The following is a 24,597-nucleotide window of genomic DNA, read 5'->3' as shown; positions in this document are numbered from 1 at the left end:
ATTTGCCCAACAAAATATACTAAAATAAAACAAGAGATGAAGTTTTAAAAAATTTTTGTTTTGCTCTCTGCACAACAACATTTTAAGTTTAGTCAAATTTAATCATGTAATTTTAAACTTTTGCGTTAAAAATAATAATGTTTTATTAAAATTATTGCGGACTATATTTAAACTAACGGAATGTTGCCAGGGCGGGACAAGTCGTCGATCAGCTGTTGCGTGTTTATGCATATGTCGACCAGGGCGGCATCAACAGTTGTTGCAGCAACAAATTTAAGGAAGCAGCGATACAAATAAGTGCGTGTTTTTGTCAAATTTAAATTAAGCAATAAATGTATATGGCATAATTCAAACGAAACGGACTGTTTTTCAATACACATTTGCCAGTAATCGTCGCCGTTGTCGTCGGGATGCCAAGCAAAGAGACGCTAATTACACAAGACCGAAAAAACACTAATCCCCCACGAAAATTTTCAAAATTAATAGATATTAATGCAATTTGAATTAATTATACATGTGTAGATTATTTTTGATTGATTGTGTAATGATAATTGAACCGTGACCATGTTACTGCACATAGCGATATTTGCTCTACTGCTTTTCCTATTTGTTTACTGGTAAGTGCAGAAGCACCGGGTGACAAACAACATTTCTAGCTTCGTAACGCTAACGCTGCATTATCGTTTCTTCACTTAGGATATTGCCTACGGGCATTAGCTGGTATCTTGTTAATCGTTTTCGGGTTAAGGTGCGCATTGGCCGCATATCGCTGCCCTATCTTTCGCTGAAGAATGTCCACATCAGCAAAAGCGGCTTTTCTGTCGTAAGTGACCCAATCACTCAAATGACCTGTGGTTAAACGCCCCCATAACTCACACACAGCTTTCTTTTCAATTATTTTCTTAGCAAATTGAAGAGGTCTGTCTACGTAGCAGTTTCTTTACCACAGAGGTGACTAAGCTCTTGTCGATTTATGTGAAGGACATTCGCATAAATAAAGACATACATAGCAGTCGGCAGGATGACGTCAATGAAGGTTTCTACTATGAGCCTCGCAAGAAATCCGAGGTCAGAGGTGTTCCCGACTTTCGCCAGACCAAAGTTCCTGCTAGCATCATTACATTCGCACAGTTCATGGCCGTGCATGTGAACAATATATCTGTGGTCCTCATGAACAATGACTTCGATCCAGGCTGGTTCATACATGCGACTGCCAAGGAGCTGCATCTTGATGGCAGCATTGTGCAAAATGCACGCGTTTTGCTTGTCAATGCTGCGCTAACAGAGGCGCAGGCCAAAATGTTGAGGCATTGCAATACACGACGGCAGTCCTTGGAGAATCTCAATAAAATACGTCCATGCCTCGGCGAGGTTAGCTTCGATGTGGCATTGGATGCCTCCCTCTTTGCACATGGGCCGCTCTCCATGGATGTGAGTAACAGCTGTTGTTAACTGACTTAGTTAATAATTAACTAATCGTAAATATGTTTACCGCTCCCCACAGACTCTAAGCCTGGTCATTAATAATTGCAAATCCGTCATACACGGCGGACTGTACGAGTTCCTCAGCGAGGCCAAGCAACGCACCCATCCGGGTGAACAGTCCAAGCGACTGCAAAAGACCTTGACGCCAGTGGCCAGCAGCTATGACAATGATAACTATGAGAAACTGGCGCCCATCATACCAAAGAACTTCAATTTCAGCATTAAAGCAGCCACATTTTCAGCAGTCAAAGAGAACTCGCAAAACGATTTCAGTGCCAAATTGCAATTATTCACGGTATGTTGTACTTTGAATTGTACCCAGTTAATAGTTTATGATAACCTAATTGCTTTTGTTGCTATCTAGATAACGGGTAAATTCAACTCGAAGATTGTGGACGAAAAGACGCTATTGCCCTCGATGCTGGCGAAGCTTGTGTTTCAGCATCTAGATATTGATACCAAATATGAGAAATTGCTCTTTGTGGAACAGTTTACTATAGACTCGGTGGTAAGTGGCAGCATAATATCTCATGCTTACGCATCTTTTACCGATATTCCTTACCGCTTACAGCTGGAGAAAGACATATTCAATCTGTATGTGAAGCTCAAGACATTCCAAATCATTTACAATCACAGCGAAATCTATGATTTCGTTAATAATAATTTCCTGGCACGCCAACGTGCGAGCAGCCATCAATTGCTGCAGTTGGGCAATAAGCAATTATCTTTACCGGATAATTTGGGTGTAGAAGCTTTGACTCCTACTTCATCGCCAGCAAAGCAACGACGAGATGGGGGCGTTCTGGAATGGATCATGCAACGCATTGTGGTTAAAGGTTGTGCAGAGCTGTGGAATGTTTCGTTGCTCATGAAATTGGACGATCAACACATTGCCATGAGTGTTAGTCACACACGCTTTCTGCTCGAGCAGTTTGAGGAGAAGCGCAGCACCAAGTATCGCAATAAGTTCCTCAATTTGTTGCTAAACAAACGACAATGGAGCATGGAACTGATGGTGGAAACGTTGTGGTCCAATCTGGCCAACTCCAACAATGATACCAACAATCTAAAGAAGACACATTCACCCGGCTCGCCATTTTTCCTGGGCGTCAGTCTTGTTAAGTTGTGCTCCTATGCAAACACCACCAAGTTGGACATTTCCATACACACGTTTCGCACGGAATACAGTATGCAGTTGGCTGAATTTATAGTCATGTCGATGCAATGCGTCAAGCAGTATGGAGGCCTAAGCAATAAACGAGTCAAACAACTGCAAAAACGCCCCAGCAGTAGCTCCGGTGAGCTAACAGGCACAGCATTGCGTATTTCGGTGAAAGTAAAAGACATTACTGCATATTTTGTGAATCATCACAATGTCTTTATGTTGTTGAGTTTCTCGGAGATCAATCTTACGCGATCACAGCATTTTACCACGCTTAAGCTGGAGGAGTTCCAAATGGCAATTATGCGTTCGATGACTGCTTCCGCATTGTGCCTGACGGACTTTTCAGATGTGTTTGCCAGCTGCAAGTTGATACGCCTGGAGCATGAACTTCACCCAGAGGTGGATAATTCGCTTGGCAAGCTATCCATTCATATACCGGGCAATACGGAAGCCATCTGGAACTCGAATTTGCACATGCATCTGTTGACGTTGGTGCGCGACATGAAGGATCTGAAATTGGAGTTGGCAAAACCCACGACACCAGTGCAATTGGAGGAGACGAAACCCAAACGTACGCTAATCATTGAGCTGGCAGCGGAGCGCAGCACTATTTGTGAACTGAAGCTATCGGAACGGCATACAATACGTCTGAAGGTGGAAAATCTTTATTTTGGCAATAAGGCGCATAACATTATCTATGCGGAGAATGTGTTTGTCAAGATCGATGATCAACACATCTTTACGGTCAAAGAGCTGAAAATGCTGTCTCGTCCACACATGGATGTGCTTACCTATGAGCGACAAAACTTTCCAGGCTTCGTGCTGCCGTCAAACAAGGTGTGGGAGGTAACAATTGGTTCGTTTAAGGCGATCTTTCCATATGACCATGACTTCTACGATGCCATCAACAACGAGCTCGTTACGCACTTCAAGTGGCTCAAACTGGTGCATAATTACAAGAAGAAACCCTTCACAGTGCACTCGCCATTGCCCAGTGATTTGATCATCCAAATTAAGGAATTCCTTCTCGAAATTAGCGATGATCCCTTCGAGGTGAAGCTGCGCGACAATTACGTGCTGCTGGTGGACGAATATCATGAGAGTTTGAAGCGCAAGGAATTGTTTGACAAGAAGATTGGCGAGCTCTGCTCCGAGCGACTGCTGATGCCCGCGGGCACCATTGAAAGCCTTTATGCGAATCTCGTCAAGAAGAACTCGGAAATCTATATACATCGCTCGAAGAAGATACGCGAAAGCGGACCGGTGCGCACACGTTTACTCGCTTGGATCATGACGGATGTGGAGATCTTGGCCATGGCCGATACCTCCATTCATGGCTATGAGAATGTGACGCGTACTATGCGGGAAATCGACTCGGAGAGTCCTTGGCCCGAGGAGGGATTGCAGTTCACGACGCTCTGGTGTCGTGGTGTCAACGTCAGCTGCTCCGAGTGGAAGTTTATGTTAAGGTGAGCTTTGAATAATTTGCAATTTGTTTACATTTTTTATTAAGTTATTTTATTCCAATTTGCAGAGACTTTCCGCAGCCAATGTTTGCTGTGAAGAGCATGCGTCTCTATGGTAACCTTTGTGGCGCTGAACAAATGGCTTCGAAGCGAGCCAAACGCGATGTTTACGTCGAAGTGGGTGAACCCTTCCAAACTTATGTGGTGCAACGCAGCATGCCAACGATCAAGTTCTACCACGATTTCGACTGTGAGCTGGAGAGCTGTAGTTATGCCTTTGGACCCTGCTGGGAGCCCGTCATGGCGCAGTGTAATTTGAGCTTTGAGAAAATCTCAGCGCCATCCAAGGATCCGAGTCCAACGCTGCCATTCTGGGACAAGTTGCGTCTACTGTTGCATGGCCGTTTGACGCTGATTGCCAAGCGATTTACGGTGCTGTTGCATGCCTCTCTGGATCCCTACAACACCACCGAGGAAATGGAGCTGACGTGGAACAACTGCGGCATTGTTTGGACAAATGCCAAGATTATGTTTAAGGGTGAACTTAATGTGAGTGTGCCGCAATTCCTGTTTAACTTCCGCATTTAAACTGTGTTCTCTTTCTACTAACAGGTAACAGTGCGAACTGCGTCGCGTTACGACGATTGTCGTCTGCTGCACTTTCCTAACTTAAAGCTGACATTCAAGCTGAATTGGATTTGTCTCGCAAATCCCAATGATCATCATGCTGTGATGCCCTGCGCACCCGACAAACTGCCCGAGTACTCCAGCAACCAGGTGCACGATTCATTTCGCGCCTTTCGCTCTCTCAACCTCAATGTCTGGGCTTCGTTTGAGACGAAACCCAAGGTGGGCGAGGAGGTGGACGCAGATATACCTAGTCTTGTGTTGTATGGCAGCACTTTGCGCTGGTTCGAGAGTCTTAAGCTCATCCTGTCGGGCGTTACGCGTCCCACACGTCGAGGTCCGGTCTTTAACAATGTGCGACCGCGCAAGAAGCAGCTAAGTCGACACTACAAGAAAGCCAATCTGCAGATGTGTCTGCACAAGTTCCAAGTGCACTACTTGATGTCGCATGCTTTGCACAAGGGATTTCAGCTGAATGGGCGACGTGTTTCCTTCAGTTCCGAGTATTGTCTTACTCTCAATCCCATCGACGATGGTTTGATACATCGACCACGTGCGGATTGGTCCACAGTGTACATGAATTGTGAGCTGAACGATGCAGAGATCTGGCTGAGGAGCAGTGTCACCGAGAAAATAGACAGCAGCTCTGAGAATCTGGCCAGTGCTGGCCAAAGTGTACGCTTCTATTTTCTAAGTGTGGCAAAGGTTTCGTATGGCCGTGAGGCTTTGATACCAACACCTGCCAGCAACGCGGAAGAGGATAAAACCAAATCAACGACTCCCACACACAAGCTAGTTGTATACGATCTGAAAGGTGCGTGGACCAAGAGCAATCGAGATGTGGCTTTTGCGCTATTCGATTCGTTTATGAAGTCGCAAAAGCTGAAGAACAATCTGTCCACGGAAGCAGTCAAAAGCTATCGCAAGGAGGCGCCCAATTCGGCGGTGCTCAAGCACAAGCGCAGTGATAGCACCATTACCTTGTCCAGCACTAGCAGTGAGGTGTTGCCCAGTAAGTTAATGGATTCCCAATTCATTATACTGTTCCTAATCTCATTTGTCTTGCAGTTTCCAATGCAGGTTCGATGAAGAAGGCACCGGGTCAGGTGCATGCTACGGCGATGCTGCAGCAACTCATCGCCGAAGCAGATCACAAGTTCAATGTGTACAGCGATGATCACAGCACACAGTCCAGGGAGCTGCAGTTACAAGGTCTGCAGGCCTGCTCCGTGCAGGACATCATTCATGAAAACTGGTCCATTAGTCTAGTCAACTCGCAGGTGCTGCTGAAGGGCTGCGAGACCTCAGGTTATGTCATCATCAGTGCAGCCAAAGCGGAGATATTGCAGCGTGAGCATCGACCTGTTTGGCGAGATCGTTCGCTCATTTCGAAGACCACTTGGAAAGGTTTGCTCGAGTGCATGCAGTACTATGCCACCGTCAGTGCAGGCGACAACGATTCGCTGCTGGAGCGCGAAATCATGTGGCTGACTGTCGATAATATTCAGGATAAAGATGAGACTGTCATCAATAATTTGCCCGATGATATTTCACATTTGGTGGGCAGTGGACGCAGTGTGGGCGGCGTGGTGTCTGAAACTGTTGGCGCCTTTCTTAGCGACAACTCTGGCCAGGCACAGCCGGTGCAACTGCAACGCATCGTCTCGAAGTGTAAGTGTGAATTCTTTTACGTTAGCTACGGCGATGCCATCGATCCCAACAGCATCACTGAGGTGCCGCCGCCGCCATCCGAGGAGACATTGTCGCCGTGGGAGAAACAGGATGATCCTGTGGATGCCTTTACGCTGATGCATCACGATCTGGACGTGTTCACGAACTCGCTGCAGTACGCCATGATCCTGGACATTGTCAACAATCTGCTATTATATGTAGAGCCACAGCGCAAGCAGGCAGCTGAGAAACTGACACGCATGCGCTTCCAACTGCAGTTGCACTCCACAGAGGATCAAAAGCGGCCCATACAAAAGAAGCAGACAGTCATCAGGAGTCTGCTGATGCAGATACGATCGCTGGAGCGGGACATTCATCTGATCAGCAAGGAGCGCATTGAGGAGGGCGACACGTTGGAATTGCGCATGGACTTTGAACGCGTCCAGCAACTGATACGTGAGAGCAAGGAGGAGCTCAATTTGCACAGCGAGGAGTTGGACATGATGTTGTTGTGCTACAAGGAAACACAGCTCTCGCAACTGAGCAAAATTTCCAATGTGCGTTCCGACAAATCGGTGACCATGGTGCGAGCCAATGAGATTTGCTTCAAGCGCGCTCAGTGGCGACTCACGGAAACGGATGGACAGATTGGTATTGCGGATTTGGTGCTGAGCGCTTTTCTCTACACAAAGAAGTCCAAGAGCGATGATTCCGTGGAGCATCTGCTGGAGTTGGGCAACATACGGATGGAGAATCTGCTACCACGAGAAATCTATCGCGATGTGCTGCTTGCCACAGAGATACAAAAAGATATGCCAGTTGATACGCATAAACGTGTCCTCCGCATCTTTTGTCGGGAGAAGCCGCCAGTGGGAGGCATTTCGGTCAAGGATCACTTTGAAATCAATGTGGCGCCCATTACCATAGCAATCACCAAGAAGTTCTATAGCACCATGTTGAAGTTTTGTTTCCCCGATCGCGATGCATCCGAGACTGAGGTCAGCGATGAGCTGGACGACAATGCGTCCAGCAGTTCAGCATCGTCGACCAATCTGCAGGCGAAACCCTCATCCTCGAAACGTTCAGGCAAGAGCAAGAAGAGCGCCAAGGACTCGGAGTTCTATGTGAAAATCGAAAAAGATGATGTGGAGAAGATGAAGGAGCGTGCGGAGAAGAACAAATTGTTTATCTACATCAAAATACCCGAGGTGCCAGTGCGTGTCAGCTACAAGGGCAACAAGGAGAAGAACTTGGAAGACATCACCGACTACTCGCTGGTGATACCCACATTAGAGTATCACAATGTCACCTGGACGTGGCTCGATCTGTTGCTCGCAATGAAATCGGTGAGCAAGCGTGTCATTGTTTCTCAGGCCATCAAACAGAAGCTGCAGATCCATCGACGTCAGCCGGTGCAGTCAGCAGGAGAGCGTGCCACGCCTCAAGAGGAGGATAAGGCCAAGATGCTCTTTGGCAATCGTTTGTTGGTGAGTAAAAGAAATTGAAACACTTCGAATATTTTCTAATTTCCTTTGTATTTTGTTTGCAGAGCGAAAATCGCAACCAAAGAAAAGGTGGCGTCTTCAAGTTTCCCTCGAGCGGCAAGAGATCCGATTAAATTAAAGAGTTAAAAGCTGTATTTAAATTATAATATTTATTTATGCATATTTATTACGGTTATCGAAACTCGAACTCGAAATCGAACTTGCAGCGGGGCACATTTAACAAGAGGGAATATCTTTTCGAGCGCTTTAATTATTATATTCTACTTGTAGTTTCACACACTTAAACAAAGACAAACATAAACATACACACACACACACACACGCGTAAACACATAAGTATTAACTATTATCTACATATATGTAACTCTCTAAATATAAATATGTGTCTGTCTGTCTGTCTGTGCATCTGTCTGTTGTTCTTGTTGCAAACCGCTTTAGGCAAATAAAGTGAGATAAAGTTTTGAAGTATTTGCGATTTTTACATACCAGCGCTTGATATAATTAAGACTTTAAAACACTTAAATTAATAATGACAAATCGGCTCTGCCAAAAACAAACAAATTACTTGGTCAACTGCTTCAATGGTGGCTAAAAAAGAGAAAGAAACAAAGGTTTGGGGTTCGGTTAGTCTGCAAGTTATGTAGATTTATTTAACCCTCTACTCGAATACCCAAGAGTTCCTTGAGGCACTTATCATATAATTTTTATTATCTGAAAGATGAAATATCGCTTGAATTGAATTTCAAATGTTTATGGTAAACTGAGAAATATTATTCAATTAAGAAGTCTTTCGTTTTGTAGATAATACAAATTATGCGATGAGTGCTCCACCTTTGAAAACTCTTGGGCTTAGAGGTTTAAAACTCACCAGCACAAAGACGCGCTTAGGCAGCGCTCGCTGCACCAGCTCATCGAGCAGCACATTCTGGCTATCGTTCTTCTGAGGATCGGCCTTCGTGTTGTACTCCAACGTCAGCACAGGCAGCTCCTGCCAACCCACTTGCAGTGGATACAAATTGTAGACCAGTTCCTTCTCATCGTAGGCCATTATGGAAACATCCAACTGGAAAGAATAATTGTTATAGCAAACGTCTAAACAATCATGTAATACATCACGCACCTGCTTATGACCCGAGCATATAAAGTTGTCGGACTTGCTGATGGACAACGTGGCAATCAGATGAAGCACATGCGTTGTGGGATTCTTCAGCACCACCTTGAAAGCCATGGGCATCTTGACAAACATCTTCTCCTCGATGGTGCAGTAAATGTTTAGCGGAGGCTCCGCAATATCAAGGCCACTGATGATAAACTTGGATTCATTCTCCTCCTTGACGCCGGGTCGTCGCCAGCGTATGCAAAACACACCGAACTTGGGTATAGTTGAAGACTGCGTTGCGTCCAGCGTGTAGACGCCCTTGATGAAGCCACGATGATGTCCCGTTGCCTGCACAGCCTCCAGTGCCTTGTTGAAGATAATGCGCATGCTCTTCGGTGCATCCTGGCCTGGAGCTGCCAATGCTGCGCTATCCTCGACGCCACTGAGACTCAGTTTACCATCGTCAGACTGCATTGAGCCGCTCATCGGTTGCAGTGCTGCATTGTTGTTGTTGTTGATGATGGTCATGGTGGTGGGTATCTTGGCCATGAGACTCTTGCTCATGTAGCCACCAGTGGCAGCTGTTGCCGACAGAGGCGGCGCATCGCCAATGTTGCCCGTTGCTGTTGCCTTTTGCTGGCGACTCACAAACTTGTTGTTGGCAGCGTTCTCTTCGGACTTGGCGCGTTCGAGATCCCGAGCAGTTGTCCAATCCTGCAGCGTTGCGTTTGTGCGCAGCACAATTACGCTCTCCAGCTGATCGCCAGCCCGGTACTTGTTGGTATACTTTTTGCGCTTAAAACTGTAGTTTGATTGCACTAAATTGTGATCCTGCGGAGGAATCGAAAAAAAAGTAAATTAGTAGTAGTCGAGGAGTTTTGGCTTAAGCTCATATTAGTAAGTTATTAGTTATTAGTAAACTAATTAATAAATGGGAATTTAGAGTTAAAAAACTTAAAAGTCATTAAAGAAATAATTGTGTATTCATAGTCATAGTATTCTAGTCATACTCTATGGTATATTTTGAATGTTGTGGTATATTCCAAAGATAGATTTTGGCATATTTTATATTTCTTTATATGAATTGGTATATTTTAAACACATTGCCTTGATATTTCTTTCTTAAATTCACTTTCAATAATTGATCACTTACACATATAAAGAAGCTATCCAGGATCTCCACATCGTCCTCGGCCAGCACTTCCGTATTGGCGCGCAATAGAAAGTTCTCTCCTCGATAAACCTGACTCAATGGACGACGATTAAGCGTATAAAAGCGTGCACTAAACTTAAAGTCAGCCACACATTTAACACTCAACGTATCCTCTCGGGATTTACGCAGCCGCGTCTCATCCAGATACTCGATTTGCACTGGCGATATGGTGGCCAGACTGTTGCCTATAACCTTAACGTGCTCCGGAGATGTCTCCGAACTGTTGGGCGTGGTGCTTTGACTGACAGTGGTGGCAATGCCACCGGCAACTGCCCCACGATCCACATCCAAGGTGTAGCTGAGTCGCTGCTGCAATTTGATTTCCGTCTCCACCAGGCTGAAGATGTAGAAAGTGGCAGTGTTGCTCCCTTGGGCGGAAAGCTCTCCCACATCGATCTGGATCTGGGAGTGCAGCTTTTGCCGGCCAGTTGACACATCAGTGGTGAGAAAAACTGCAAGGAATATTAAAGTTGTTGATTTGGTAAATAAATTTAAATGAATTTATGTTTAATACTTTGAGGAAATTTAGTAATCTGTTAAGAAACGGAGCTAACTTCCTCCAATTAGTATTGAAGATATATGTAAGCACGGTTGCCATTCCAAAAAGGTTTTTTGTACCAAAATTTTGAAAAAATGTACCAATTTTAGCAAAAATGTACCACAAATTTTTTCACGAAGGATCTTTTGTATTTCACAAATTGTGATTCGCAATATATAACTGTTTACGTAGATAGACCTTAGATTGGCCCATACATATTTTCTCAATTGACACAATACGTCGCAAAGCGACCGTATGCGATATTTTCCAATGTTAGTCATGGTTCAATTTCTAACTGTTACAAAATTTGTGTCTGGTGGAAAAGAGCCATTTTTAAAAATAATATGTGGGGACATTAAATTTTATGAACAATTTAAATTCTAGACCAGGCACATTGAAAATGTACCAAAATGAAAAAAAGTGATCCAATGTACCAACGCATAAAAAATGTACCAGTTTTGGTACATTTGTACCAAAAGTGGCAACCGTATATGTAAGTGCGTTAATAAAAATGTGTGCTGATTTTCCTATTCATAAGGGAATAACCTATACTTATGGGTATGAAGAACCTTTGTTGATTTAATAAAATCATATTTAATCCCAAGTAAAACTCATAATATGGTTTTAAACTCTACTGATACGTGCATAGAAACAAACCATTTCACTTAATTAAAAAAAAATAAAAATTGACCGCTTGAACTCAGGTCCTCAGAGAACACCGAACACACACTTTTCCCTGAACCTAACGGATTTCCCACAAGTAACAAATGTGGAACTTCTTTTGATCACCGCACTACGATCCACGTCAAACATTTGTGGATGCCATCTGGGCAGACCAGACAAGTTCAATGTCGTGTGTAAACAGCGAGCACAGCTGTTTGGGTTCTGTTTTATATTTTTGGGGGTTGGGTTTCTGTTTGTCTCTCGTCTGTGTAACAACGCGCCAGAGCTGCGTTGAGTAAGGTCAGTTACGCTGGCTTCGAGGGTCTTTGTGGAGGCTTCCCAATTCAACATATAAATAGCTGTCACAGCTGCAGCGCGGCGACATTACAATCACGGACAACTCAAGATGCGGATTACACTGCTATTGCACTGCCTGCTACTCTTTGGATACGCACTGACATCGAGCTTCAACGAGATGAACTTGAAGCGCATTCGCCGCGTGGTGGGCGGTCAACGGATTGAGGTGAAACTGCAGCCGCACATGGTGAACATACGACGACGCGGTGACTTCCAGTGCGGCGGTTCGTTGGTGACCCCAAATTGTGTGCTCACCGCTGCCCATTGCATGCATGAGGAGCAGCTGAAGCCATCGGATTATGTGGTACGCGGTGGTGTCTCCTATCTCCGTGACTTGGACAACGCTCGCTTTGTGAAGCGTATTCTGATGCCCAGCAGCTACAATCGCACCACGCTGGATAACGATGTGGCGCTGCTGCAGCTGCAGAATCCGCTTCAGGGTTTGCACATCTCAACTGTTGCCTTGGCCAGGCAGGCACCACTGCCCGGCAGCTTTGTGCGCATCTCTGGCTGGGGATTGACGGATGAGCGTGCTCACCAGCTGCCCAATCAACTGCACAGCGTTTGGGTTCAAGTGATGGCACAGCAAAAGTGCCAACAACTCTATCAGGGCTACAGGAATATCACATCGAGTATGTACTGTGCCTCAGGTGTGGGTCAAAAGGATGCCTGTGACGCAGACTCAGGTGGACCGGCTGTCAATGGCGATGGTCAGCTGGTGGGCATTGTGTCCTGGGGCAAGGCGAATCGCTGTGCGCACAAGGATAGTCCGGGTGTCTACACCAGCGTGGCGCAGCTCTACGATTGGATAGTGAACAACATGGACCGATATTGCTACTAGGATAAGGAGTTGACGTCGTAGCATAAAATGGGAGTTTAAGTAAACTTCTGTGTCAGTATTAAAGGCAGAATTAAGCTAAGGCTACAGTTGAAAGAGTGGCGCAAAATAAATAGTTTAAATTTATATTTAAAATTGTTTTCATATTTAACATTCTATTCTTAGAAAGCACAAAAAGTATTTTAACAAATTTAGCGCACCCAAATTCTAGTTTAAAATTGAGGTGGAAAATGACTTATTTTAAAGTTGAACATTGAGAAGTACCTGATTTGGTAGTTCAAACTATCTAAGATTCAAGATGAAAAGAACATCATCTTCGATGACGTTCTTTGGTTTTTCGTTGGGTGTAAAAACTAAGCCAAAGTTAAATTTGTTTTGGCCTCAGTCTATGACTATATTTAGCCATTGTTGACGCAGTGCAGCACGTCATTTGGTAGGCAAGGCCCCCATGTTTAAGCAATTCCCAACTCTATTATGATCGCAGTTATTTGCACAAATGTTTTAGTGCCAAAAATGCGAAATGCTAAAGCATAAAAGCCTAGCCAAGGTTGAGTCCACATACATTTCGCTGCTAAGATGCGTTGCCACTGGTTATGTCTACTATTTTTCGTGCTGCTGCTCGATCAGCTAGCTCGACAGTCCGAGGCACAGAGGACAAGACGTCGCTCCAATAGCAATGAGGTGACATCACGCACCAGCACGAGCACTCGAAGATCGGCGGTGCAGTCGCGCATTGTCAGCGGCACTTCCAGCTCGAGTTCGAGCAATCGTCGCAATCGACGAAGCCGCAGCGGCAGACGCAAGAGGAGCCTCAATAGCAGGAGCAGCCGTAACAAGAGCAGAAGCGGAAGGACCTCTCGAAATCGCAATCGTAGAAGCAGTAGCTCCTCATCCTCTACCTCCTCCCCGAGCAGCGTCTCGTCGCGCATCGTCGACAACAGCGTCCAGGCTCGCATCGTTGATGGATCCTCCACGTCCATCAGCAAAATGCCGTACCTGGTCCAAGTGCATCGTGGCTCCGATGCTCTGTGCGGTGGCTCACTCATTGAAACCAATTGGGTACTCACTGCTGGTCACTGTGTCCATGGCTACAGTGCCTCCGATTTCTATGTGGTTGCTGGCACCTCGACGCTCAATGGCACCGATGGTGTCTCGTCTAGCGTCAGCTACGCTGCTGTGGCGCCAAAATTCACCACCAAGAAGATGAACATGGATGCTGCGCTACTCAAGTTGGACACAGCTTTGTCAGGAACAAATGTGGCAACCATTTCCATGGCCACTCACCGTCCTAAGGCGGGAGCTTCCTTGCTCATTGGTGGTTGGGGTGCCACCAAAGAGGGCGGTAGTGCGGTGAAGCACTTGAGATCCACTCGAGTTACGGTCGTCAAACAGAGCAAATGCAAGAAGGACTACAAAGGTTCGTCGGCCATCACAAAGTACATGTTCTGTGCCGGCGGCAATCACAAGGACACATGCAGTGGCGACTCTGGTGGCTCGGTGGTTAAGAATAAGAAACTCTTTGGCATCACTTCCTTTGGCTTGGGCTGTGCCAGAGCCAACTATCCGGGTGTCTACACCAATGTGGCCGCCATACGCAGTTGGGTCAACACAACAATTGCTGATAATTCGTAAAGTTTGCGTACAATTGTTGTTAAAAGCTACTTTAATGAAGCGCGAGAGATTGCAGTTAATTAATTATTGATAATTCCTAAAGTCACCTCACTACAGATTGTTAGTTTCTAAATGTCATTGTTTCGTAAATAACATTAAACAATTTAAATATGTCGATCGAGTTTTCTTGTAAAGCAGAAAGCCATATAAGTCTGACATTTTCAAGAAAATCAACTTGACAACGAAGATTTAAAGACTTTACGGAATTTTACGGAAACCATGTCTGACTTGAAAAGGAACTACGCTCTATCTTTAAAGTCTTTAACTGTTTATATAAGATAGGGTAGGTATTATAGCTTGCCAAAAGGAAATGTATATGGCAGGCAAAAGTAGACAAAGAAAGGCTGCATCAGTAGGGTCCTAAGTTCTTTGGTTGACAATATGGTATATATGGTACTCCATGGTATATTTTGAATGCAGTAGTATATCGATATACCAAATATATGTTTAGGTTTAGATAGAACAGACTGGCCCTAGGAGACGCGGAGCATAGAACTGTAGAGGTCCGTAGCTGTACCAGAATTATACCAAATATGACTTGATATTTTATAGTATATCTTGAAATATACCATTTAGATTTAGATTTTTAAGATTATACCGTTTGCTCAAAGTCTTGCTTTTGTTGAAAATGTGTAGCGAGTATTTAACAGTCGAGCACACTCGACTGTACCGTTTCTTACTCGTTGAATTTTAAGTACAGTCAGTTCAATAGCTGGAAGAAGGAGCAATCGGATGGCAATACCGGACATATCTACAATGCTGACTACCGAATCTGTTTCTACTATTTTAATGTTTACTTCCCACATGCAAACAATCTAAGTAATTATAAGAGAGCATTTGTTAACAAGTAGATAAAAAGTGAACTTAAATTCTATACAGATATCTTTGAGAATTCTCTTAAATTACAAATCAAATAAATAGTTAATTTCTTGTTGTTAAATCAACACAAACTCGCTAGAGTTTTCGACCGAAAACAATTGTGTAAATGTTGATGTGAAGTTCCGCTCAGATTTAAAATTCATGTTCCAACGATGCTATAAAAGCCAAGCGTTATCCGGAATATCATCAAAGGTTTCCTGTTTCCCATTATGTCTGCATATCGTACTCTGCTCTTGACTCTGTGCTTGGCCAGTGTGTGCTTAGCTAATAACATCACCGATCACATCGATCCTCGCATTATTGGCGGCCATGTGACGAGCATCAAGGAGCTCAAGTACCTTGTGCAAGTGTCCACTAGCAACACGATCTGTGGCGGATCTTTGATCACAACCCGTTGGGTAATCTCAGCGGCGCATTGCGTGTACAATGCCAATCTCGATGACTTGAAAGTCATTGGCGGCACATCCAAACAGGGCGATACAACGAATGGAGTAGTACGTAGAGTCAATATGGTGGCCACACCAAAGGAATTCAGCATCAAGACCCTGAACATGGATGTGTCCGCTTTATATTTGGATTCAGACATGACGGGCACCAATGTGGAGACTATAAAATTGGCCTCACAATCAGTGCCAGCTGGCCATCTCGTTAAGGTCTCCGGCTGGGGCGCTACCTCAACGCAATCCTCCGAAACAGCATTGTATGTGCACAGCGTCATCATGCCCATGTGGTCCAACGCAGCCTGTCGCGCCGCCTATCGTGGCAAGCAGCACATCACGCGCTCCATGATCTGCGCATCGGTGCCGAACAAACGCGACTCCTGCGATGGCGACTCCGGTGGTCCCATGGTCTATCATGGCGAACTTGTGGGCATTGTGTCCTATGGCTACGCTTGCGCCACCAGCTTGCCTGGTGTCTACACTAGTGTTCCTGTTGTGCGGCGTTGGTTCTACGAGATTGTCAAATACTATTCCTAAGTCAACATAAGTGTAGCCTAATCTCTGCTGTAAGTCATCATAAATTAGTTTAATGTGTCACAACTCATCGCAGCTATAGTGAACACTCCAAATTATGTAAGCTTGCTTTTCTGAAAGTCTTTTATGTGTAAAGCTAATGTATTCCTTGTAAACCGAAGTGAAGATAAATAAACTAAATCTCAAGTAAGAATTGTGAAAACTTTAAAAATAAAGTAACATCAAAGTGATCACAGCTGGTGAATTCCGAAATATAGATTCCTTTAGTTAGAGTGATCGATCGCTAGGTGTTTAAATTATTCATTCATAACTTTTTGAAAGCAATATTTTTTCTTATCCATAAATGGCTTAAAATGTAACGTAGTTAACATTGTGTTAATCTAATATAAACTAGATATATGTACGAATGTTATATGCAGCAATTCTTTCCCAAAATGTTATACATATTATAATCTTGGAGATTAGAGAGATGGCTAATATGATTAAAAGATATTCACATTGCTTTTACTTAAGTATTTTAAAGCAATATGGTATCTAATGCAAAAATCGCTAAGAATACTGAAAGGAACGTTGAAAAAAATCTATAATAATCAAGATATGCGATTTTTCTAATCCTTCGATACTCTACCTATTAATTTCTGAGACAAAAGAAGAACAGAGACTGACTATAACGATTATAAGATATTTAAATTAACCTTTAATACTGTTTTTTACAAGCAATACTTTACTTTCTTAAAGAAAACGAATATAGCAAATAAGAAAATTGAATAAACATTGTATCGAGTGTCTACTGTAAGTGTTATCTATCTGCAATTAGCCTAGGAATGTTGTAACTTGGTGCTATATAAGCGCACATTTCCGTATTGCTCGCTAAAGTCTTTTGGCCGCCATGTGGATACTTTATTTAACCGGCTTTCTGGCATTTGTCCAGCTGCAGCAAAGCGCAGCCTTTGAAGTCAACAGTCGCATAATTGGAGGTCAAACGGTGTCTGTGGCTGATTATCCGTATCTGGTGAATCTGCAACGTGGCAATAGAATGCGATGTGGCGGCCAACTCATCTCGCCCAGCTGCGTGCTCACTGCAGCCCACTGCTTGGAAGGTAATCTGCAGGTCTCCAATTTATTTGTGCACGCCCAGCAACAGTGTTTGTCCGACACGAGTTCACCTCCGCATGTCCGACAAGCTTGGTATGCTCTGGTGCCTCCTAGTTATGGCCGTATAGGCCTCGACTCGGACTTGGCCATCATTAAACTGCGACAGCCCTTCGACATTTCCAGCAATGCGAGCACAATTGCGTTGGATTACAATGAACTGCCAGCGGACGCGAATCTCACCGTCCTAGGCTGGGGAACGACACGTCGCAAATGCTGCAACTGGAATCAATGTCTCCATGGAACTCATGTAAGCCTGTTGAAGCGACTTGAGTGCTTGGATCGATTGCATCATTTCAGTCACTTCACCGATAACATGTTTTGCGCCTTGGGCAAGAAGAACCGCGACGTTTGTCTGGGCGACGGAGGAGGTCCTGTTGTCCATGCAGGACGACTTGTTGGCGTTGTCTCCTGGGACAAAGGATGTGGCTCTGGTATTCCTAGCGTTTATACGCGCATCAGTAGCTTGGAGATGACGGTGTTCCTTAAAAGTCGCATAGCAACGCACTGCTAATGACCTACCATAAGGATATTATCCTTTTCCATATATTATTTTTAAATTCTAAACGACTTTTCAGTTAATTAATTGTATCTTAAATTTAAAACTCTACGATAAGGATTATCCTTCTCCTTATATTATTTTTAAATTTTAAACGACTTTTCAGTCTATTATTTGTATCTTAAATTGGAAACTCATATTTTTCCTTTAAAATTGCACATTTCATTCCTTTTTTGTCGCTTCTAAGTTTCTGCCAATTTAATCGTTATTTTTCCTTGAAGCATCAAAGTTTTTTTTATGTTAAGAAAATAAAATATAAATATATATTCGATATAAATGCTAACGGATCTTTTTTTAACTCCGACTAATCAATGGTAACTCCGCTTACAATTTTTTAAAGTCTTTTTTTTATGCGATTTACTGATTTTATTTTATATTCTTTCCTATCTATCAACTAATTATAATCATTAGCTCGTTTTCAGCACTCGTTCATTCTCATTTCTTTTTCCCATTACCAACTCCAATTGTAATATCATATTACTAATCTGTATAAAAAAGATTTTCCATGGAAATAGTTTGTTGCAATTACAGATTGTTATTGACACAAAGCGTTCAATAAATTGGTTTAATAATTTAAAATTACTGCACAGATTGCAATTTGGGTTTTTTTTTGCATTTTAGTTTGGACACGTCATGAGCTGGTTATGGTTGTGTCTGGTGCTTAACGTCGGGCACTTCTTCGAACTCAATGCTGCTGACGGACAACGCATTGTTGGTGGCCAGGAGACGACGATCGGTCAGGTTCCCTACTTGGTGTACTTGCGTCAGAGTGGTAACTTTATCTGCGGCGGATCTCTTCTCACGCCCAGCTCTGTGCTGAGTGCAGCACATTGTGTGCATGGTGCTCAGGCCAAGGATTACACTGTCCATGCGGGTGCCAGTCGCCTGGACGAAGCTGCTCCCGTCGTGCGTAACGTGGCCGAGTTTCACATCGCACCCGATTACGCTCCGAGCAATTTTGACATGGATGTGGCCATACTGCAGTTGGCATCGCCAGCTGCTCTCTACGCTGGTCAAGTGGCCACCATTTCCCTTTGTCGCACGCCTGCCGCCAATAATGCCTTTGTTCGCATCAGCGGATGGGGCGTCACTCGCGAAAATGGTCGCGATCCTGCGGCACAGGTGCGCACCACAACGGTCCGTGTGCTGCCCCAGCTGGAGTGTCAACTGGCCTACGCTGGCCAGGCACAGCTCAGTGATTCGATGGTCTGTGCTGCCATTCGCGGTATTCGAGACTCATGCTCGGGGGACTCGGGTGGTCCTTTGGTCTATCGTGGCCAACTCTGCGGCATTGTCTCATGGGGATTCGGTTGTGCGCGAGCTGCTTATCCGGGTGTCTACACCAGCGTAGCCAGTCCTCGAGTCAAGAGTTTCATTGAGCAAACGCTTAGAAAGCTGCAGGGTTAATAGCTGAAAATTACAGCTAGGTTTTGTTTTCTAAATCATTCCACTTATTCGTTTAACTTTTTTGAAATATATATGTCATCAATGATACAATATCTCATTTATATTATTTATTTTTTCAACCATTATAATAATTGTTGGACTCAGCGGCGTATTATTAAACATTTTACGAGTCGTTGACTTTGCATATAAGAATGAGTATTTAAATTTTGGTCTGCATCATCGAACGTTGTGTGAACTTTTAGTTAATGATGAGGATAAAGTGTAAGCGACTAGCAGATACCCTGTAGAAAGTGTCGTATAAGTTTTTCAAGAGATCTACTAGCTCAACTTATTTGAATAAGGAAAACTTGATCTGTATACTATATTATTTTCTTGCGGCAAAGCAAAAAAATAGAATTTTTCATTTTCTCAAAAACGAAAGAAAGCATTATCTACAGTCTAGAATCAAAAGAGATCCTTATGCAAATTCTAATAAACAGATATTTAATATAAGAAATTAGAATAATTATCCCAAGAACCAAAAGGAACGAGTTCAAGGTGTTAGGAACTCATTCGACTATGACTTTCTTGTGTGCATGATTACAGGGTATATCGAGGCGGGAGTTATTAACGTATTCAGTATTGACAAGGTCGAAAACCGTCAAATAGTCGATCAAATTCATCAGTCATTACATTATAGTTTTCGTTTCTGTTATTGATGCTGTTACACTTTCGATGGCCACAAGCGATAGTAAAACAAAACGAATGATTACAAATAATGATTATTTGCACAATAAAACAATATTATAATTATTTCCTCAACTGTGCCCAGCGGTCCACATATAAAGTCGAGAGCAAACAAACGCGCGAGCCGTGTCGGAACTCGAATCGCTTGAATAGGAGTTGTTCAAATTGTATTCCATACTATATACTCTACTACAAGTATAGTATACTACTCTATTTGCACAAGTGATCGTGATCGTATAGGAAACGCGTCAGGCAGGCAGGCGGATAAAGAAAATATAACCAAATATTTGGCATTATGTGCGACGACAACAAGTGTAAAAAAAAACATCAATTGTTTGGTGCTCTGCTCTGTTGATTGTTGAAACCAATGCAAACGGTGCGGCTGCCTCTGGTTGTGCTGCTGCTGTTACTCCTGCTCCGGCCAATCTCTGGCAAGGCCATCGCCAGCACTAACGACGCAGGTGCTCGCATTGTGGGCGGCACTCCGGTGGACATCGGCTCTGTGCCGTATTTGATCAATTTGCGCGTCGGTGGCGCCTTCATTTGTGGCGGCTCGCTGGTCACTCCGACGCATGTTGTAACCGCAGCTCACTGTGTCAAGGGTGTCTCGGCTTCCCGGTTAGAGGTGGTGGGTGGTGCCACATTGTTAACGGATGCCACTGGCGTAAAACGTGGTGTAGCCAAGGTTTATACGCCCAAAGCGTATAACATACAAACACTGCACTCGGATGTTGCTGTGCTGAAGTTGAAGTCGCCACTGCAAGGCAACAACATTGCCACAATTGGGCTGTGCAACTCCAGCTGGAAGGTGGGCGAACTGATCAAGGTCTCTGGCTGGGGACAGATCACCGAGAGCAACAAACGCGTCTCGCAGCATGTGCGCAGCGTTGAGGTGGCGCTCATCTCACGCAAGAATTGCATAAGTCAGTACAGACTGCGTGGCACGATTAGCACAAGCATGTTTTGTGCCTCGATGCCGGGCAAGGATGCCTGCGATGGCGATTCGGGCGGACCAGCTGTCTACCAGGGCCAACTGTGCGGCATTGTGTCGTGGGGCATCGGCTGTGCACGACGCAATTCCCCAGGTGTTTATACAAGTGTCAAGACTGTTCGAAGTTTCATAGATAAGGCTTTAAACCTCTAGACTCTAGACCGCATAAACAACTTGTTCATTAAGCTTAATTTAAGCCAGGGTCGAAACCTAGTATTGAAAATCTTAATATAACTGAGCCATGTTAAGATCTAAAGCATATAAGTTATGTACAGCATGAATTAAAATTCTTAAAAAGCAGAGTTTGATTTGGAAATAAATATTAAACCTTAGGTAGAAACTTTTTTAAATCGTTATTGAGCCAAGGCTCAACTATAAATCTTGCAAAGAACCCAATCTTGGTGTAAAATTCGAATTCTAACACATAACTCGAACTAAATCAGAACGGTTCAAGGTTTGCAATGGTGATAAAAATCGGATTATAATTAAAATGCAGTGCGATTCCACTTACCGCTATTGCGCAGCTCCACGGGCACGCTGATGTGTACGCCCACATTCTGCAGATAGACATTATATGGATTGCTAATTGTGCTCACAACTGGATAGTATTCATTGACCAGCATTGTTGTCGTGGTTGTTGTAGACGTTGATGTTGTTGTGCTGACTGGAGCATCGTTCACTCCATGGCCAAGGTTCGTTTGCGTGCTCAAATGGAAACTGCAATGGAAATGCAACAGACCGTTAAATGATACGCCAGCCAGCTAATAATAATAATAAATGCTTTTAGGGCTTCCTGTACGAAGCGTTTTGACCTACGTGGGCGCAATATAGCAAATTGGATTGATTGTCACATTGTCATCAAGATCGCGACTCCGCGTGTGATGCCGAAACGCTTGGCGTGTATAGTTGGCGCTGCACGTGAGTAGTGCTCCAATTTGATCGGTGCCCATGTACGCCTCCAAGCGCACAATGCGCAGCTGGGTGTTCTCGTTGAACTGATGCGCCTCTGTGCTGCACAGCAGCTGATAGTAACAGCCCGGTTCCAAGCGCATGTTCTTTTCGTACGTCTTCAGCTCAAGTTTATCGGCTTGTTGACTCTGCCGCAATTGCAGTAGATTTGCAAAACACATGTATTTGAGTGCCTCCAGCTTGTAGCTATTTTGCGGATTGCTCGCATCGGCGAGCAGCACATGGAAGTTGCGTATGCGCAGTGGCACATCGGTGAGCACGCTGTGCATAATTGGAAATAATTAATAAACTTATCTGGCTGTAATTAGACAGTATTGGCAACTCACCGCACTATCAAATGCAGTTGCAGCACATCGTGGTTGTTCAATTGCACTTGTTGGAATGTTGCACAAAGCTCTAGCACATCGCTGACCTTGTCCAAATCAATTTGAATCGGCGACTTGACGCCAGCCAACGCACTGCTCCACAACGCTTGTAGTTCGGGTGTCAGTTGTGTTTGTGGCATTGGTGGCACGCTTTGAAAGACTTGCCACAGATTTTCCAGCAGCAGTACGCGTTCCTTTTGATCACCATGATGACGCAGCGACAATGCCTCAATGCTGCAGGCGACGTAGTCTGCAACAGAGGCGGAAAGTAGCGCGCAACGAAGTGTTTTCAACAACACATCGCTAAAGATTGTGGACCACTTCTCCTCACGGTAATCGGGCAGCATTAGTGAGTATAAACTATTCATTCCAGAAACAAATTATTAGTAAGAATTATTAATAATAAAGGAGTTACTCACGTCAAGGCCTTGGCATGATCGCCACTTAACAGATACTCCTCGGCCATGTCAATAGCGAGTTTCTTGCGAAACCTTAAGCACTTGTAGATCTTAAACTGCGCCATAGCCTGACTTAAGAGCGCGATAATCGCTGCCGAGTGGTTGAAGTTACGCTCCAGCTCACAGAGCTGCACATTCATCTGCTGCTCGGCCACTGGGTCACCTGTTTTGACGGCGCGTATCCCAAAGAACTCAGTGTATAAATTGGACTGTGATTGAGTGGCATCAGTAGTATTGAGGCTTTCATTTAAAAGCGTTGCGCTGGCCTGTTGAGCGGCTTCGCGACGCTTTATCACATACTCGGCGGCTTTCTGGTAATAGATACCCGGATGCTGGATCTGCAGTGCTGGCAAACCATTCTTGATGGCCTCACAGAACAGTTCAGCAAAGATGGAGTGCCTGTAACAGACAATTAGAGTATATCAACTAAAGTGCGCTTCATAATCGAATTCAATATGCGACTTCTTACTGCGTACTTAGCCAGGCGTGATGCTCAAAGGCCAAATCCTTGAAGCCCACGCGACTTTTGTACTTCTCAACGTGATTGATGAACTGATTGATGGAATCTCGGGGAGTTTTCAGCTTAAACATTAGTCGACACATTTTGTAATTGAGAAAGCCAGCAACCGTTTTGATTTCCATGCAATTGCCATCATTAATTCGTATCTCATCCAAGTTGGCATATGCCTGGAGATAGTGTCTGAGGCAGAAGTATTGAAATGAAGATTAGTTGGCTATTGTCAATTATCAATATCACTTACTTTTGTGCTGTGCTAAAGTCCTGGCGCATCTCAGCCACAAAACCCAGCTTGAATTGATGCCTAATCTTGAGAATTGTGTGCGCTGCCGACAATTGATCCCGATGCGTTCTAATGCGCTTCGACATGAGGGCATAGTAAGACTGTGCCATGTCCAGGAAAGCCGACTCCAGTCGCAACGTGTAGCCCATTAAGTGCTCCGTGTGCGGCAAAATGAACAACATTTTGCTGGTAATCCCACAAGCTGTCGTCAAGCTAGCAGCACGTTCAGCTGCCAACATATCCTCACCAGGCGGTAATGGTGCCGCCTTCTGCAGCAGTACTAGACATAGCCTAGTGTTGCGCTCCTGCAGAGCATTCTTCAGAGCCTGCACAATTGCAGCGCATTGCACTTGTTTCTCGGTCCACTGACTATCATTCCATTCAATGTCCTGGAAGAGTACTACCACCGACGGCAACACATGCAGATGCTTCAGCATCCAATTGCGCTTTAGTATGCCCTTCGGATGGTACCATTCGTAGGAAACCCGTTTGGGCTTCGCCACCGGGAATTCGTAGTTTGGAGGGAGTAGTTTATATTGCACAGCCGCACGATCACGCTCCCGTTCAGCAGGTTTGCGTTGCAGAGTTCCACTAAAGGCATCCCAAATGGATTTATGGACACTTTGACGAGCGATATCCAAGCCACAGAAACCAATTAGCGGTTGTGGTATCACGAGCAGCTCAGACGGCAGCGCAGTGCCATCAATCGTCATAGTTTTGTTCGTGTAAAGGAAGTTATTGGTCTCCCGAACACACACTTCTAACAATCTCAGTACTTTGGGCTGTGCTTTAAAAAACTATGAGTATGGATTTCGGTTACCTTATAATATGTTAGTTTATGTTTTTTAACCGATTTGGGATGAATTTGTTAAATTTTCAAGTATTACGGTAAATAAACACCGCCCTTAAAAAATGCAATGTGCAATCAGCTGTAGTCCTGTGTTACCATAGATTCATTTTAATAAAATAATTCACTTCGACAAAATACGCCAGCAGTGAGCTTGACTTAATTTCGTACG

At 44.3% G+C, this 24,597-nt stretch overlaps 7 protein-coding genes across 7 annotated transcripts; 6 read left to right on the top strand and 1 right to left on the bottom strand.

Annotated features, from left to right (window-relative positions):
• The first annotated feature begins 107 nt into the window (after nt 1-107).
• On the top strand, nt 108-8,387 carry LOC133839818 (protein hobbit). Its single transcript, XM_062271424.1, has 11 exons — nt 108-297; nt 523-617; nt 697-823; nt 907-1,431; nt 1,505-1,780; nt 1,850-1,993; nt 2,057-4,119; nt 4,185-4,665; nt 4,729-5,755; nt 5,812-7,901; nt 7,964-8,387. Exons 2-11 carry the CDS (start codon nt 565-567, stop codon nt 8,030-8,032), a joined length of 6,855 nt encoding a protein of 2,284 aa, XP_062127408.1. The 5' UTR covers nt 108-297; nt 523-564; the 3' UTR covers nt 8,033-8,387.
• On the bottom strand, nt 8,048-24,536 carry LOC133839821 (trafficking protein particle complex subunit 11). Its single transcript, XM_062271433.1, has 10 exons — nt 23,540-24,536; nt 23,248-23,478; nt 22,740-23,177; nt 22,282-22,680; nt 21,803-22,216; nt 21,498-21,703; nt 10,172-10,683; nt 9,040-9,849; nt 8,788-8,982; nt 8,048-8,507 (listed from the first exon to the last, which is right to left on the bottom strand). Exons 1-10 carry the CDS (start codon nt 24,289-24,291, stop codon nt 8,481-8,483), a joined length of 3,984 nt encoding a protein of 1,327 aa, XP_062127417.1. The 5' UTR covers nt 24,292-24,536; the 3' UTR covers nt 8,048-8,480.
• On the top strand, nt 11,563-12,871 carry LOC133839850 (trypsin alpha-3). Its single transcript, XM_062271468.1, has one exon. The coding sequence runs from the start codon at nt 11,839-11,841 to the stop codon at nt 12,628-12,630; it is 792 nt and encodes a 263-aa protein (XP_062127452.1). The 5' UTR covers nt 11,563-11,838; the 3' UTR covers nt 12,631-12,871.
• LOC133839840 (uncharacterized) lies at nt 12,981-14,353 on the top strand. Its single transcript, XM_062271457.1, has one exon. The coding sequence runs from the start codon at nt 13,204-13,206 to the stop codon at nt 14,257-14,259; it is 1,056 nt and encodes a 351-aa protein (XP_062127441.1). The 5' UTR covers nt 12,981-13,203; the 3' UTR covers nt 14,260-14,353.
• Nucleotides 15,167-16,348, top strand: LOC133844201 (seminase). Its single transcript, XM_062278100.1, has one exon. The coding sequence runs from the start codon at nt 15,387-15,389 to the stop codon at nt 16,152-16,154; it is 768 nt and encodes a 255-aa protein (XP_062134084.1). The 5' UTR covers nt 15,167-15,386; the 3' UTR covers nt 16,155-16,348.
• On the top strand, nt 18,425-19,479 carry LOC133842268 (seminase-like). The gene has a single exon (XM_062275306.1). The coding sequence runs from the start codon at nt 18,496-18,498 to the stop codon at nt 19,267-19,269; it is 774 nt and encodes a 257-aa protein (XP_062131290.1). The 5' UTR covers nt 18,425-18,495; the 3' UTR covers nt 19,270-19,479.
• Nucleotides 20,117-22,774, top strand: LOC133839852 (trypsin alpha-3). The gene has a single exon (XM_062271470.1). It carries the CDS (start codon nt 20,363-20,365, stop codon nt 21,137-21,139), a length of 777 nt encoding a protein of 258 aa, XP_062127454.1. The 5' UTR covers nt 20,117-20,362; the 3' UTR covers nt 21,140-22,774.
• Nucleotides 24,537-24,597: the final 61 nt, after the last annotated feature.

The sequence above is a fragment of the Drosophila sulfurigaster genome, chromosome 3 (assembly GCF_023558435.1).
Source record: "Drosophila sulfurigaster albostrigata strain 15112-1811.04 chromosome 3, ASM2355843v2, whole genome shotgun sequence".
Taxonomy (NCBI): domain Eukaryota; kingdom Metazoa; phylum Arthropoda; class Insecta; order Diptera; family Drosophilidae; genus Drosophila; species Drosophila sulfurigaster.
The sequence above is the reverse complement of the archived record's forward strand: the minus strand, read 5'-3'. Positions and strand labels throughout refer to the sequence as shown.